At 53.6% G+C, this 16724-nt stretch overlaps 1 protein-coding gene across 1 annotated transcript in view; it reads right to left on the bottom strand.

The window, feature by feature from the left end:
- CFAP74 (cilia and flagella associated protein 74) overlaps positions 1–16724 on the bottom strand; it is a 53637-nt gene that overhangs the window by 7638 nt on the left and 29275 nt on the right. Inside the window, exons 18-24 of the mRNA XM_024760322.1 lie at positions 14631–14701; positions 14105–14227; positions 7631–7752; positions 5230–5358; positions 4924–5011; positions 4305–4478; positions 3515–3648 (exon numbers count right to left, since the gene is read on the bottom strand). Coding sequence (XP_024616090.1) covers positions 3515–3648; positions 4305–4478; positions 4924–5011; positions 5230–5358; positions 7631–7752; positions 14105–14227; positions 14631–14701 — 841 coding nt within the window. The remainder of the gene's footprint in view (positions 1–3514; positions 3649–4304; positions 4479–4923; positions 5012–5229; positions 5359–7630; positions 7753–14104; positions 14228–14630; positions 14702–16724) is intronic.

Below are 16724 nucleotides of genomic sequence, written 5' to 3'. Positions count from 1 at the left end.
ATGTTAAAAAAATTCCTTCTGGGTGGAGATGTCATTGAGGTTATTGTTACAAGTTAATTAGTTGAAATAGCACAAATGTATGGAATGTGATAATCATTACATATAAAAAGTAAGAGCTGCTTGGAGTCACTTCAGGAAGGTGATGGAGCTGTTTCCCGGCTGGTTCAAGGGCCTGTGAGGGACGCGGCCTGTGGCCTTGCTCCGTTGACCTGGGAACTTGGGCCCACCCAAGTCCCCTCCAGCCCCTTCCTTTCCATTCTTGTGACCGTGCGTCCTCCGATGTCCCTCTGAGGAGCCCCCCGTGGCTCTCTCAGGTCCTGCTCCACTTTGCTGCAGGGAAGGACCATCAGGTCCCATTACCCAGGCCCAGGCAGATGCTGTGACCTGCAGGCAGCGGGTTCACCCAGGACACCCAGTGCCACGTTTGCTGAGAAAACGCTTTTATCTCCGTGCATGCTATACATGTTTCTCCCCCTCTCAAAAACCCCCGAGGTGAGATGAGCCCGTCGGCGCGTGGGGAATGTTCTCCTGACCTCAGAGGCAGACACGCAACATGCCTGGCCTCCCTGCCTAGCTACGTGCGAGCCTCCAGATTCTTTTATCTGGTCACACAGGCAGCTGGTGCCCGTCACAGGGGCCAGGCCAAGGGTACAATCAGCCCTGCTCTGGGGGTGTGCCTGACCTCCGGAATGTTATCACCATCACCATCACCACCATCACCATCACCACCATCATCACCATCACAATCGTTACCATCACCATCGTCATCGCCATCACCATCGTCATCACCGTCATCACCACCTCCATCTCCATCACCATCATTATCACCGTCATCGCCGTCAGCAGCAGCAGCAGTGCTGGGCTGAGGGCAGCAAGATTTCCCATCTTCTCCTGTTCTCTCTGGAAAATTTGTGTCAAATTGGCATCATTTTTTCTTTAAATGTTTGGAAGAACTCATCAGTGAAGCCATCTGCATCTTTCATTTTGGGAAGCTTTTAAACTTAAAAAAATTTTTTTGCATTTAAAAATATATTTATTGGGACCCACAGGGCCCCTTGGCTTCATCGGAAGCTCGGGAATCTCTCTCCATGCCAGCCTCCTTCAGGAGAGCGGAGGGTTGGAGGATATCTCTGAGTCCAGATCGCCACGGACTCCCTGCCACAGGGCTGTGCCTGACTCGGCTGCGGAACTCCGAGGCTGCGGTGGAGAACGGGGGAGAGGCTGACCTAGCAGCTGCCGAGGCTTCTTTTGCCTCAAGGACAACTTCTCTTCTCTTGCCCGTGCCGGCCTGGACTTCCACTCCGAGAAAACACTAAATATTGGAGGACCAGAAAGAGGGCGTACGGAAGTCGCGACACACCTGTCAGCACCTACGAGCCTGGAGACTGTTGGGTCCCCAGCAGCTTTATCAGGTAAATTAGAAGGCTACCTCATTAACAGGTGCAGAAATCTCAAGGTATTTTCGGGAACTTGGAAAGGGAGGAATTCACCTAGATCTGATCAGATGCCCCACGACCTACAACCAGGGCATTATATACATACTGGAAAAGACATAATTTAAAGGACTATCTCCAAACTGGATGGAAGGACCCTTATCAGATTACAAAAGGTTTACATCAAGATAATGATGATGCAGAGATTCCAGCCATTTCTCAGAACAGATCCTGCCAAAACAACAGCAGAAGTCACCCTGGGGCCCTTGATTAGACGGGGCGAGAGCTCCATGACCCCAGCTACGTAGGGTCTACGAGCCCCTTGACAGCCTGAAGAAGCTACAGAAGACAGGCCGTCATCCCTCATCCTCCCAATAAAGATTTCTTGGGGTTCATGTCTCTCGGCGGGGGGGAGGGGGATTGTAAATAGGAGATAGATGGGCCCCTGGGCCGGACAGCTGGTGTTTGTCAAGTGGAGCAAAACTGAAGTTTTGTCCTCAGCCGGACAAGAACGATGCCTGTTTCCCTTCCTCCACTGATGTGGAGAGAATGAACTAGCAGTGGGGAATTAGTTTGCAGCAAAAATAGAAATGAAGTTTTCCCTCTCCTGAGAACAAGGAAAACAAAGGGAACAGCGATCAGGCTAGAGCAGAGACATAACCTGGCCTGAGAGAGTTCATCACTCCTTTTTTTTTTAACTGTTACTAACCTGTAGTGTCTGTAGCTAGATGTGTACTTCACAAGCTAACCTATTACTCTCTAACACTGTGTGAAGTACATCCTGCACTCCCTTGTAGCAAACCACCCCTTGTAGAATTTGCATTTCAGAAAAAAAGTCGCAGGCCAATAACCCAGAGACAAAAAGACCCAATTACGGGGGCTGCCTGATGCCAGGTGTGACTGTTTTGCGAAGGAGGGGGGACACTGTTCTTGAGGCGCTAGCCTGCTGTGTCTGGCCACAACAGTGAGAGGCTTGCGTACCGCAAAAAAAAAAAAAATTGCCTAAATATTTATTTATTTATTTATCTATCTCCTCTGGGCTCCGCACGCCCTGCTTTAATCTGGGGCACGAACCCGCGTCCCCTGCATCGGCAGGCAGACTCTCAACCACTGCGCCACCAGGGAAGCCCCCTGGCTGAGTTTTTGGCAGTTTCAATTTATACGTAGACAGTTCTTGAAGAAACACTAAACGCACATTCAATCAGCAAACATCTACGGAGCTTCTACCATAGGTCCTGCGCACTGAGGTTATCTCACAATCCCCTCTTTTCCTGGGGTTTGTTTTCCAGAGGCTGACAGCGTTGTGAACAAGCCCAGAAGGGTCCCAGCCCACGGACGGGTCACTAAGTCTGAGGGGAGGGGCGGGCAGTGGGACGCAGCAGGCTGGCAGAGTCTGGTGCCTGGTTTCCTCCACGGGTTCTAACTCTGCACTTTGCTCCCAAAGATCAAGACCGTGAACCCTTTCCTGCTTTCCCTCAGGTGCGTCAGATCCTGGGCCCGCCTGTCCCGCCATGGCCATGTGCCCGGCTGGAGGAGGGCGTCAGCCCGACCTTACCCGGGGCTGCCCAGGCCGCCAGCCAGGACCAGACAACAGCTCGGGCTGGAATGGGGGTGGGGACTGGAGAGGAAGGGAGGGAGAGGGGCAGGAGGGCTGGTTCCACGGGGGCGGGATGCCCACCACATTCCAGACCAGAGGCGGATGATCCCAAGTAGCAAGAGCCGGCCCTTGGGCCAGACCCCCTCCACGTCCAGCCCATTTCTCCCTCCCCAGCACCTTCTTAGCCCCAGTTCTCAGGGTAGACACGGAGGCCAGGGAGGTCCAGAGACTGGCCCATCACACGGTGCATGAGGGCAAGCGGGGCTCGTGCCCAGGGGATGCTCTGCACACTCACACACGCCCACAGGTGCACTCACACATGTGCACAGCACACATGCCTGCAAGGCAGCCTGGATCCCAGGCGTACGGACCTGGGTCTAAGCTTCCTGAGGCTGGCACTGTTGCCCAGCCTGGACGGCCAGGGGCGGCTCCTCCCAAGCTGGCTGCCAGGGCCCTCCATGCGCCCCCCTCCTGCCAAGCTCACCGGTTAATCTCTGACTTGCAGACGAGCTCGAAGTTGTACTCCTTGGCCTTGGTGGGCTGAAAGATTACGTCGAGTTGCAGAGTTTCCAGCGGCAGGATTGTCCCGAACCCATCGTTGGGCTGGATGTCCACAAACTGGCAAACGGAAGACCATGGATGCCAAAGCGAAAACTCAGTGACCTGCCGGGGAGGGCCGCAGGGAGCCGGCACGGACATGCATGTGGCCGGGGTGCAGCAGTGTGTGAGCGAGTGTGGACACGTGTGTGGCTACATGCATGTAAGATGCATGTAAGTGTGCTACATGGGTGTGAGCCCCTGTGTATGTGATCATGTGTGCAGGTGTGTGAGAGGGTGGTGTGCGTGCATGTCTGTGTGTGTCTGCCTGCATGTGAGCACGTGTGGATATGAGTGTGTGTATGCAGGCACATGTACACACGTGTGTGTCTGTGACTGTGTCCACATATATGTGAGCGCGCAGCGGGGGCCCCGGAGGAGTGAGGACAGCCAGGCCTGGGCCTCGTCTTGGCCGCCCTGCAGGGCCAGGCAGGCAAGAGTCCCGGAAAGAAGGGCGGGGAGAGGACTCTGGATCCTGAGGGTGCAGCGGGCGGACAGAGGGCAAGAGAGGCAGCGTGAGGTGGGGATGGGGCCGCGGGCATGAGGAGAGGGATGGCCAGAGAGGCGCCCCGGCCGAGGTGCCTGGAGGTGAGTGTGGAGTCCGGGAGTGGCTCAGGCGCCTGGACCCTGGGCAGCAGCCCATGCCCCAAACCTCCCGCTCTGACCACACGAGGCACCTTGGGGAGCCCGACGAAGCCAAACTCCTGGGGCAGGAGGGAGTGGTTGCAGAGGCTGACTTGGGTCCTGATGGCCTCGTAGATGGTGCAGTAGCCGAAGTCCACCCCCGAGGGGCTGAGCTCCAGGTCCGAGGTGGTGACTATGGCATGGACAGTAAACCCCACGGGTTTGATCTGAAGTGCGGAGGGCAAGCGCATCCGGTCACCGAGGTCAGTTTACACAAGTGTTTCCAAAAATGAGAACAGCACCATCCCGGCTGTGAGCTGATGGCCGACGGTGCACCTTTCAGGGACACAACCCCTTCCCTGTTGGCCCCTGGCTTGGGACGGGCAGCACGGGCGGGCGGGTGCAGGAGTGCGTGTGTGCACACACGTGCACCTGTGCGTCTACGTGTGCTCACGTGTGGCGTGTGTACGGAGGATGTGCGCACTCCTGGGCACCTGGATCTGAGTGTGGGGCGGACTGTACACGTGTGTGTTTGGGTGCCCTGGGGACAGCCCTGCCGGCCCTGGACGGCACTCGGGGCCTCTCTCCGATCCACAAAGACCCTCCCTCCGTCTCCCCCGTGCCCTCTGCTCCCCAAGGGCGCCCGCGCTCCCAGAAGTGCCCCACACAGACCTGGTCAGCCACCCGGATAGTCATCGGGGCCTCCAGGACTCTGCTTTCCTTGTCAAAATACTTCCCGGCATCTTCTGGGAGGGAGCGTCTGAAAGAGACAGGAGGCACTTGAATGTTCTTTTCTTCTTTATATTTGCGAAATGACAAAATGCTGAACTATGAGTGTGTTTTGAAGTCAGACGAGAGCTAGAAATTACATAAAAGGTAAGAAACACAGGAGCCACGATGTGGGCGTCGAGCCAGCTTCTGGCTCTCATCTAGAGTCTCCCCCACCCCCGGGTGGAGGGACCCCGCTGCGCCACGCACCTGGGCAGGAACTTGAGCCGCACCGAGTAGGACGACAGGGCCTGGATGCAGCCGGTCTTGGGCAGGAGCTCCAGGTGGCCCTGCAGCCCCTTGCACACCTCGAAGTTCAGGGTCAGGGCCGCCTTTGACCTGCAGCGCCCGAGGGCCGGGCGGGCGATGCCGCGTTTGGTCCCTGCGGGTCGGCCTGTACCCACCCCCCAGGGCCCAGGGCACACCCTCCCAGATGCCCCCCACCCCCTACTGTCGGAGAGTCTTCAGAGCCCTGCTCGCCAAGGGCAGGTTTTCCTGAAGTGACATCTGCTGAGGAATCCTTACAAATAAAAACATCGCAACTGAAAGGCACCCAGTCGGTTCTCAGAAACCTAGTGTTTTCTGGGAAGACCCTCGCCGGGCAGGTGCTGGGTGCAGGGACCTGGGGGGTGGGCGCCGGCCCTCCCAGAGTTTTGCCCTCCCCGTCCAGGCGTGGGCACGTGCCAGCACGAGCCCTGCAGGACGCTCGGGAGGTCCCCAGACGGCCAGGCCTTGGCCAGTGACCGCAGTTTCCCCAATTTTTGTCCCTGTTTTCAACTCAGGGCCAGCCAGAGAAGCCAGATGTGCCCCCAACCAGCCACGTGGGGCGCCCCATCCTAGCCACCCCAGGCCACAGCCCCCATCGGTGCGCTGCCCCTCCCCTCCTTCCTTCCAGTCTCCAGGAAGAAAGGTGATGGGCAAGCTGCCCCAGGCCTTCCTGGGCTGCCCGGGAACCCTGGGCCATGGTCCAGAGCCTCCCAGGCCTTCCAGCCCCTTCTTAACTGCCTGAGGCGATTGTTGCCCGCCTCGTGGCTGCTGGGGCCTCACCCTGAGGGCTAAGCCCCTCTGCAGGGAGAGCCCACAGCCAGACAGGGACCCCCGGGAGATCCACGGGCTCCTGGGTGCTCCTGGCCGAGGAGGAGTAAAAGGGGGCCCCTTTGACCTCTGACCCCCAGTGTCACCAAGCCCCTCCCCTCAGTGACCTCTGGCCCCAGTGTCACCCAGCACTGGGTGTCCCCTGCCATGGAATGTGCCCAGACTGGCCCTCCCGCCCTCAGCAGGCAGCAGCCCCGCCCAGGTTCCCGTGCTGGCTGGGCTCCTCCTTGAGCAGCTGTTAATGTGACCAGGGTCATTGCCAACGAGCTCCTTTGCTACACCTGTGTCCGTAAACCCGGTAAATTAAACAAGTGAGTAATGCTGAATTCTAAAATTACTCAACAGGGACTTCCCTGGTGGTCCAGTGGTTAAGACTTTGCCTTCCAGTGCAAGGGGTGCGGGTTTGATCCCTGGTCGGGGAGCTAGGATCCCACGTGCCTCGCGGCCAAAAAACCAAAACATTAAACAGAAGCAATATTGTAACAAATTCAATAAAGACTTTAAAAATGGTCCACGTTAAAAAAAAGTCTTTAAAAAAATATAATAAAATCACTCAACAAATGTTGGACGTCGAGCCTGTGGCTTGGGGAGGGGCTGAGAAAGCACAACTCCCCCCACCCCCCGGCTCCCCGTCACCACCCTGCCCAGGAGTGGACACGCTCTGTGTCCCGAGGTAAACTGACCAGAGCCCTGCAAAACCTAGTTTCCTGAACAAATCCACCTGAGTCCTGTCCCGAGTTCCCAGCTCCCCGGTGAGAACAGGCCCCCTGACGTTTGCAGTGCTGAGGCCCAGGGACCCAGCAGCTGGTGCACGTGCCAGTCCGTTTCCACCCAGGCTGCCCACTGCCCCCCCACCCCGCCCCCAGGCTGGAAGCGGGGCCCCGTGTGTCAGCAGCCTGCCAGGTACGCAGGTGTGTTTGGTTAATGAAAACCGATTAAGCTCTAACTGTAGAGTTTGCCTGCTTTTCTCCATGTAATTGAATTTCACTAAAAATTAAAAAGAGCGTAAAAAAGAAATGACAACTGTGGTGTCCGGACGCCCTTGCAGAACACTGCGAGTGAAACACGCTTCTTGTCTCGGGGCTCCGTCCATGGTCCTTCAGAGGACATGCCTCCTTCCCTGTCTGTGTCTGAGAGGGGCCTGGCCTGGCCATGTTGGGGGCGAGCTCCCCAGAGACGCAGGGGTGACAACACTGACTTACTCTCACGGTTCTGGAGGTCAGAACCGGACACAGTCTCCCGGGGCGGAAGCCCAGCTGCGGTCAGGGCTGGTCCCCTGAGAGGCTCCGTGGGGAATCGTTTCCTGGCTTTTCCAGCTTCTGGAGGCACCGTGTCCCTTGGCTCGTGGCCCCTGTCCCATCTTCAAGGCCAGCAGCCTAGCATCTGCCAACCTCTGTCTGACTCTGGCCCTCCAGCCTCCCTCCTGTGACAGCCTTGGGATTCCAGTGGGCCCTCGGGGTAACCCCAGGTGACCCCCACCCCGAGGTCCGTGACCTCACCCCCGCCGAGGGCTCACCGTGTGTGGATGAGGATGGAGTCCTGATACAGCCGGTCGTACATGCAGATCTTCAGGTCTACGTTGGGCTTTGGCACCCAGACTGGCACATCGATAGCAACACCGACGACTTTGAAATATAACTGAATTTGAACATGAAAATCCGACAGCACGTATTTCCATCAGCAGAGCAGGCGGTGACCGTGAGTACTGACGCAGAGCTCAGCGGCAGTGTTTTGTGACTCTTACAAAAACTGGAAGGTTAATAATTAAACTGGCCACGTTTTGGAGATCTATGGCACTTTTTGTATCATATAATTTAAACAATCCTTTTTATTTTCAAAATTTTTAAACATAAAAAGATAGAATGGTACGATGGATTGTCATGTACCCACCACGCAGATTCATAAATATCAACATTTTTAGCTGTTTAAAAAAACCCGGCTTCCCTGGTGGTTCAGTGGTTAAGAATCCGCCTGCCAATGCACGGGACACGGGTTCGAGCCCTGGTCCGGGAAGATCCCACATGCCGCGGAGCAACTGAGCCCGTGCGCCACAACTACTGAGCCTGCGCTCTAGGGTCTGCGAGCCACAACTACTGAGCCTGTGTGCCACAACTACTGAAGCCCTCACGCCTAGAGCCTGTGCTCCGCAACAAGAGAAGCCACCGCAAGGAGAAGCCCGCGCACCGCAATGAAGAGTAGCCCCTGCTCGCCGCAACTAGAGGAAGCCGCGTGCAGCAACGAAGACTCAATACGGCCAAAAATAAAACAAACAAATAAATAAGTAAATTTATCGAAAAAAACCAACAGCCGTTTTACTGCAGACTCATGCATCACACAGGCAGTACACGCAGCGGATACAAACGGAAGCTCAGGGCTCGCGAAGGGCCCAGGAGGCACGTGCTTCTCCCCACCTCGGACCCTGGTGTCGGCTTCCTGCAGTCAGACCAGGATGTCCTGCAGAGAGAGCCTGTGCACAGCAGCCCCCCTCAGGCAGGAACAGTGACCACCAGCCCACACAACTGGGTGGAGGGCTTCCCTTTCTACCACCGCAGGACCGTGACCTTAGAACACACCAGCGCCAGATCCGAGGCCACAGGGTCACTGAAACATACAACCCATTTCCAGGGCCAGAGACAAGATGGACAGAATAAAAAGAAAGCACGTCCAGAGAAATGGAGCAGCTGGGAGACTCAGGAGGGGATTTGAGGAGAAGCACGGCCACCTCACTCAAAGGCAGTGGTGACAGCAGGTGAACGCTGATCCACCAAGGGGGGCGGTGGGGGGCTGCCGCCGAGAGGCGCTGAGGCCCGGAGCAGCGTCCTGGCTGCACGGCCAGGCAGGTCACAAAGAGGCTGGTCCCGCCGGCACCTGAATCAGGGCCAGGCGAGCAGGCGGACACATGCGGTGACACGTGACACACGAGGCCGGGGGACAGGCGTCCGTGAAGCAGATGGGGTGGTCGGCACAGGAAGGCCCCGTCTACGGAGGAGCCAGCCAGGGAGGGTAAGAAAGGCACAGACACGGAAACGAAGGGCCAGTCTGCGCTGGGGCCATCCTCACGCAGAGACCGTGGGCAGCGTCCTCACACCCCTGGACGGGAGGGGTTCACGGGCCGGCAGAACCCAGCACCTGTCACGAGGGACCCATCTCAGGAAACCAGGCGGGCAGAGTGGGAATCCAGATCCCATTCACCCCTGGAGGCCGGGAGCCGCCCCAGGAGCTGCGTGTGTACCACCCCCAGGTGAGGAGGTGGGGTAGGAGAGTGGTCAGGGTGTTCACTGCCCCGGCTCGTCTGGCAGGGCCCCCGTGGGCTGGAGTATCCTTGACCTGAGGTCACAGCCCCAGCCAGGCCATCCTCTCCAAGTGCTCAGTTACCCAGGTCTGGTGCCTGTTCCTTCCTGACACCACAGCAGGGGATCTGTGGGGACCTATGGGGCTACCGCGGGGAACTGTGGGGCTCCGTGGTTACTGTGGACGTGTGGGAACAGTGTATTATGGTACATTGTGGGGGATTGTAGGGTATGGCCTATTCCTTGGGGTTTCCGTTACAAATAAATAAATATTGTGTCTCAAATCCCTGGCCCCTGACAGACTCATTCCTATATGGGAAACACACCAGAGCAGAGACTCCTGATGGCGAGGGGAGGGGAGAGTGTGGTGGTCACACCTGGACATGGCCACCTGCCTGGAATCGTGGACCACGGTGTTGGGTCAGAACTCCTGAGGCAGTGGGGGCAGAGTCGGAGGAGATGCTGATAACTGTAATGACAGTTAAGTGAGGCCGAGACATCGAGGGCCGGGAAAGAGGGTGAATAAAAGGGACCCAAAACCATGTTTTACTCTGGTCATAAGGAAGTGGTGGCGGAGTGAACTGCTGGGGCACCATCCGTCCTGGAGGATCGTCCTCTTGCACTTAAGAAATAGAAAGTCAGGGCTTCCCTGCTGGCACAGGGGTTAAGAATTTGCCTGCCTGCAGGGGACACGGGTTTGTAAAAAAAAAAAAAAAGAAATTTAAAAAAAAAAAAAAAAAAGAAATAGAAAGTCATGTGGGATTTAAGGGCTGGGAAAGGGGAGGGGACTGTTCATTGAATGAAAGTAGAATTTCCAAATAACAGGGAAAAAAGGAATAAGTAGCAACTTGACCAAACCAATGAAAACAAGAAAACTGAAAGTGAGGAAACCATATGATACAATGAATAGTAGACAGAACTAACGGAAGTAGTAAAACAAGGTGTGAACACCATGCTGCAAACGCGCTGGATTCTCCCCCTGACGGCAGCAACAGTAGTCTGGGTCCACAGACAAAACCTGGCTCCTTAAAAGACACACGAAGCCATTACAAAAGGATAAATATCGGCCGGGGGCGGGGGAGGACAAAGGGACATGAGGTGAAGGTGAAGCAGAGGAAAGCAGGAGTGGCCCTGTCGTTATTGTGGGATCAGCTGGATATAGAGGTGCCATGAGCAGCAGGATGAAGGGGGATGTTTGGTTCTGGTGAAGGGCACAATTCACGATAAGAAAACAACTATAAACCCTCATGCATGAAACAATAAAGCAGCTGAACAGAGCCCTCTTGCACTGTTGGTGGGAATGTAAATTGGTACAGCCACTATGGAGAACAGTATGGAGGTTCCTTAAAAAAATAAAAATAGAACTACCATACGACCCAGCAATCCCACTACTGGGCATATACCCTGAGAAAACCATAATTCAAAAAGAGTCATGTACCAAAATGTTCATTGCAGCTCTATTTACAATAGCCAGGAGATGGAAGCAACCTAAGTGTCCATCATCGGATGAATGGATAAAGAAGATGTGGCACATATATACAATGGAATATTACTCAGCCATAAAAGGAAATGAAATTGAGCTATTTGTAATGAGGTGGATGGACCTAGAGACTGTCATACAGAGTGAAGTAAGTCAGAAAGAGAAAAACAAATATCATATGCTAACACATATTTATGGAATCTAAAAAAAAAAAAAGGAAAGAAATGGATCTGAAGAACCTAGGGGCAGGACAGGAATAAAGATGCAGACTTAGAGAATGGACTTGAGGACACGGGGAGGGGGAAGGGTAAGCTAGGACGAAGTGAGAGAGTGGCATGGACATATATACACTACCAAATGTAAAACAGATAGCTAGTGGGAAGCAGCCGCATAGCACAGGGAGATCAGTTCGGTGCTTTGTGACCACCTAGAGGGGTGGGATAGGGAGGGTGGGAGGGAGACACAAGAGGGAGGAGATATGGGGATATATGTGTACGTATAGCTGATTCACTTTGTTATAAAGCAGAAACTAACACACCATTGTACTGTGTTATACTGAGCAGTTATACTCCAATATAACTGAGCAGTTATACTCCAATAAAGATGTTAAAAAAAAAAGTGTAAGGAGAACTTGTCAAAGATCGGGTCATAAGGGAAGATAGATGTGTGGAAGGAACATGGAGGGAAGCCAAAGCATCTTGACAAAGAAGAACAAAGCTGGGGTAATCATCCTCCCTGAACTCCAGACTATACTGCAAAGCTACAAGCATCAAAACTGCATGGTACTGGCACAAAAAGAGACACATAGATCAATGAAACAGGAAAGAGAGCCCAGAGATAGACCCATGCACTTATGGTCACCTAATCTATAACAAAGGATGAAAGAACATACAATGGAGAAAAGACAATCTCTTCAACAAGTGGTGCTGGGAAAACTGGACAGTTACATGTAAAAGAATGAAATTAGAACATTCTCTAACACCATACACAAAAATACACTCAAAATGTATTGAAGACCTAAATGTAAGACCGGAAGCTATAAAACTCTTAGAAGAAAATGTAGGCAGAACACTCTTTGACATAAATTGTAGCAGTATTTTTTGGAATCTGTCTCCCAAGGCAAAGGAAACAAAAGCAAAAATAAACAAATGGGACCTAATTAAACATAAAAGCTTTTGTGCAGCGAAAGAAACCACTGACAAAACTGAAAAGACAACCTACTGAATGGGAGAAAATATTTGCAAATGATGTGAATGATAAGGGATTAATATCCAAAATATATATAACAGCTCATACAACCCAATATCAAAAAACAAACGACATAATTAAAAAATGAGCAGAAGGGAATTCCCTGGTGGTCCAGTGGTTAGGAATCCACGCTTCCACTGCAGGGAGCCCGGGTTTGATCCCTGGTCAGGGAACTAAGATCCCACATGCTGTGTGGCATGGCCAAAAAAATAAACAAGTTAAAAAAAAAATGAGTAGAAGACCTGAATAGACATTCTTCCAAAGAGGACATGCACATGGTCAACAGGCACATAAAAAGATTCTCAGCATTGACAACCATCAGGGAAATCCAAATCAAAGCCACAATGAGATATCACCTCACACCTGTCAGAATGGCTTTCATCAAAAAGTCTACAAATAACAAGCGTTGGAGAGGATGTGGAGAAAAGGGAGCCCTCATGCACTGCTGGTGGGAATATAAACTGGTGCAACCACTGTGTAAAACAGTATGGAAATTCCTCAAAAAGCTAAAAATATAACTACCATATGACCCAGCAATTCCACTCTTGGGTATACATCTGCAAGAAACAAAAACACTAATTTGAAAAGATATATGCACCCCAATGTTCATGGCAGCATTATTTACAATAGCTAAGATAGGGAAGCAACCTAGGTGTCCATCAACAGAGGAATGGATGAAGAAGACATGGTGCATATATACAACAGAATACTACTCAGCCATGAAAAGAATGAAACCCTGACGTTTGCAGCCACATGGATGGACCTAGAGGGTATCATGCTTAGTGAAGTCAGTCAGACAGAGAAAGACAAACACTGTATGTTATCACTTATATGTGGAATCTAGAAAATAAAACAACTGAATGAATATAACAAAACAGAAACAGACACACAGATATAGAGAACAAACTAGTGGGTACCAGTGGGGAGAAGGGTCGGGGGAGGGGCAAGATAGGGGTACAGGATTAAGGGACACAAACTACTATGTATAAAATAGATAAGCTACAGGGACTTCCCTGGTGGTCCAGTGGCTAAGACTCTGCACTCCCAATGCAGGGGGCCTGGGTTCGATCCCTGGTCTGAGAACTAGATCCTGCATGCCGCAACTAAAAGATCCTGCATGGCACAACTAAGACCCGGCGCAGCCAAACAAATAAATAAATATTTTAAAACATAGATAAGCTGCAAGGATATACGGGACAGCACGGGGACTATAACTGAGTTGCATAACTTTTTTTTTTTTTTTGGCTGCACTGCACGGCTTGGGGGATCTTAGTTCCCCGACCAGGGATTGAACCCGGGCCCACAGCAGTGAAAGCGCTGAGTCGTAACCACCGGACCACCGGGGAGTTCCCTATAATGGCTTTAAATGGAATATAATCTATAGAATTTTTGAATCACTATGCTGTACACCTGTAACTAAAAAAAATACCTCCAAAAACTCAAAATCCTAGTAAGAAACAAAATATAATAGAAAAATTGGCAAATGACTTGAAAAAGAAAAAACCCACGGAGGGCTATGAGTAACATGAATAATCCAGCTAATAAACCTGTTTACAGACATTAAATACGCTGTCTTCATACGCACATTTCATACGCACAAAATCAGTCTCGCCTTTGGTCACAAAGAAAACTAACAAAAAAAAGAGGCTTTGCAGATTATATTGTCTGAGCGTAATTCAATTTAATAAACTTATAAGAAATCTAAAAAGTAATGATGACAAATTTTAATTACTGGGAAATTAAGAACGACATCCCTAGTGATTAAGTGCAAGGTGTGTGTGTGTGTGTGCGTGTGTGTGCGCGTGTGTGCGTGCGTGTTCACAGGTGTGAATGTGTTGGCTATGCTGCCAGCCATGCGTGCCACTGACTAGCCATGAAAGCGTGGGCAGTGCGGGCAGCAGCCTCACGTGGTCGTGGTGGAGGGAACGCAGAGGGCGGGGACCCCGTGCCCAGGGAGCAGCAGGGTACTCACGGTCGGGCACTGCTGATTCTTAAACACGACCTTGAACCTGGTGGAGACCGTTCCCGGGACAATCGGGGTGAAGATGACGGGCACTTTGATGGTGCTGAAGGGGCCAATCTCCCCCTCTGTTATCTGCACGGCAAGAGAGGTGGGCAGGGCCGCTCAGCCTTCACGTTCCCGTCATGGTGTCTCCCGTGGCCTCACTACAGCCGGGTCACTGCGGGGGCGAGTGGTGGCAGCCCCCATGTGCGCCCTCGCTCTCCTGATGACACGGTCCTTGCACACACATGCACAGCCCCCACGCTCTGGCTGGGAAGGCCCTGCGTTGGTGTCTCCTCTGAGCTGGACTAGGGGTACCCAGGGCCCTGCCTCCGTGGCTCTGGACCCACCCGGCCCCAGCCTGAGACGGGGCAGCCGGACACCGGCTGAGACAGCTAACTGCCCAGAGGAGGCGAGTCCAGCGGCCAGACTAGTCTGGTCCGGCTCTGGTCAGATGGACAGACCACCCTGGGGGCCAGAAGAAGGTGGACCTGACCTCTCCCAGTGAGAACTCCGTCTGTTCCTCGTTGGGAGGTACAGTCACGATGGTGGTCAAGGTCACTTCCTCTGATTCTGGAAGAGAGGGGTCCAGGTGTGAGGCTAGCCAGGCATGGCTGGGCAGCTCTGCCACACCCGAGGCGTGGCCACCCCCAACCTGGCCTCCCAGGGCCGTGAGGCCCGAGCGGGAGCTGGGGCGCTAGGGCACCATCCGGCCCCCTCCCTCTCCCAGACCAGGTGCTGTTCTGGGGCTCGGGGGGGCCACCCCAGCCCTCCTGTGCAGACAGCTCCTGACAATACCATCTCCAGCAACCCCACCCTTTCCTAGGGCTAGGGGCCACAGGAGGCTATCATTGTGGCCCCAGGTTTGCATGGATGTGCCCCCGCAGACCCCCTCCCCCTGTGGCCATCTCCTGGTCAGGGACCTCGGGAACTCCCAGCTCAAGCCGCAGGCCTGGGGCTTCTCAGGTGGACTTGGACAGTGGGCACTGTGACCTCTGGAGCAGGAGGCTGGGGTGGGAGAGGGTCCCTAGTTGCCCAAAGCCCCAGCGCAGGGAAGGGGGTGGGTGAAGGATGCTGGCCCCAGGGTGGCCCGGTGGGTGCAGTGGCCCGAGAGCAGCGCATTGGAGAGGGGACAGCCGAGAAGTGGACCATCTGGGGCTTCACTTCAAAGCAGGAGGAGTGGAAAGTGGGCTCAAGGGGGTTTGTATGAAGAGGAGGAAACAGCAGGGTGCTGTGTCAGGGCTGGGCCAGGGTGGGGCGTGGGGAGGGTCAGCCATTTCCCAGGGACCCACCGGAGCCCGAGAGGCTCTGCTGAGCTCTGGAAATGTAACACACTGTCCACTTTCAGGTGATGATAACATGTTCGCAGCCTCATTTTCACACTCATTTAGCCTTGTCTGTGTGCACGTTGCCTGCATGTTTTGAACATCTCTTCCCCACTGGTGGGCCATGGACCCCGGCCCGCCCCTCGGGATTTGGGAGGGCACCCCAAGAATGGCAGGCCATCCATCAGGAAGGGTAGACCCGTTTCCTCTCATCTGAGAAGGTCTTCCTGTTGACTTTGCAAGTGAACAGACCCAGTTTGATAGGAGAGGTGAAGGTCAGCGTCCTTTCTGAGTCCTTCCCCAGCTGGGCTGCCAGCCTGGCCCTGTGGAGACCCCAGGTGCACTGCTGCGGCCTGCCCCAGGCCACCACAGGGCGGTATGCACCATTTCTGGGGCCTGGGGTTGTAAAGGCAGAGGCCCCCAGTTCTGGCTCCTCCAATGTGGCAGACTTCTCATGCAGCCAGCGGCTACGACTGTCACCGGGTTGGGTGGGGGCGAGTGGGCCAGTTGGCTCCCACCACCCCACTGTTTACGTCCTTGTCTGCTTCAGGAGTTACCTCGGTGAGAGCCCAGACCTGGGCCCACGGGGTCCTTCCCTATGCCCTGAGTCCGGGCCAGACCCTGGGGTCAGCTGCTTCATCTTGCATGGATGCTGGCTGGGGTCACTTGGTGACCCGGGGTGGACTCGTGTTGGTCAGTTTGCTGGGAATACGGCGTGCTTCCACTAAGTCCAGAATCAGGCTTCTTAACGATCGGGAAGACTTTCATTAATTATGCATGCAGTGTATCTGCTCCATGCGCCCCCTCACTTCCTGGAGTTAGAGGCATTTCGACATTTTAGAACATTCTCAGCAAGTAGCTCTTTAAATACTGTCTTTTCCTGATTCCAACGGACAAGCCGCTCCTTACTCATCCTCAACAGTACACATGTTGTACTGCTTCTTTCATGTTTCCATCTCTATCTTCTAGTTCCCTAACTGTCTCTTCAGCAGTGTCTAATCCACAGTTTAACCCAGTGATTGGGGTTTTGTTTGTTTTCAGTGATCATATTCTTACTGCTAGAAGTTTTATTTGGTTCATTTTGTTTATTTTTTTAAAAAAATAAACTTATTTATTTTTGGTTGTGTTGGGTCTTCATTGCTGCGCGCGGGCTTTCTTTAATTGTGGCGAGCGGCGCTACTCTTTGCTGCGGTGTGCGGGCTTCTCCTTGCGGTGGCTTCTCTTGTTGCAGAGCACGGGCTCTAGAGCGCAGGCTCGCTAGTTGT

The sequence above is a fragment of the Neophocaena asiaeorientalis genome, unplaced genomic scaffold, assembly GCF_003031525.2.
Source record: "Neophocaena asiaeorientalis asiaeorientalis breed wild unplaced genomic scaffold, Neophocaena_asiaeorientalis_V1.1 scaffold489, whole genome shotgun sequence".
NCBI lineage: Eukaryota > Metazoa > Chordata > Mammalia > Artiodactyla > Phocoenidae > Neophocaena > Neophocaena asiaeorientalis.
Note: the sequence above shows the minus strand (reverse complement) of the source record. Positions and strands in the feature narration are given on the sequence as shown.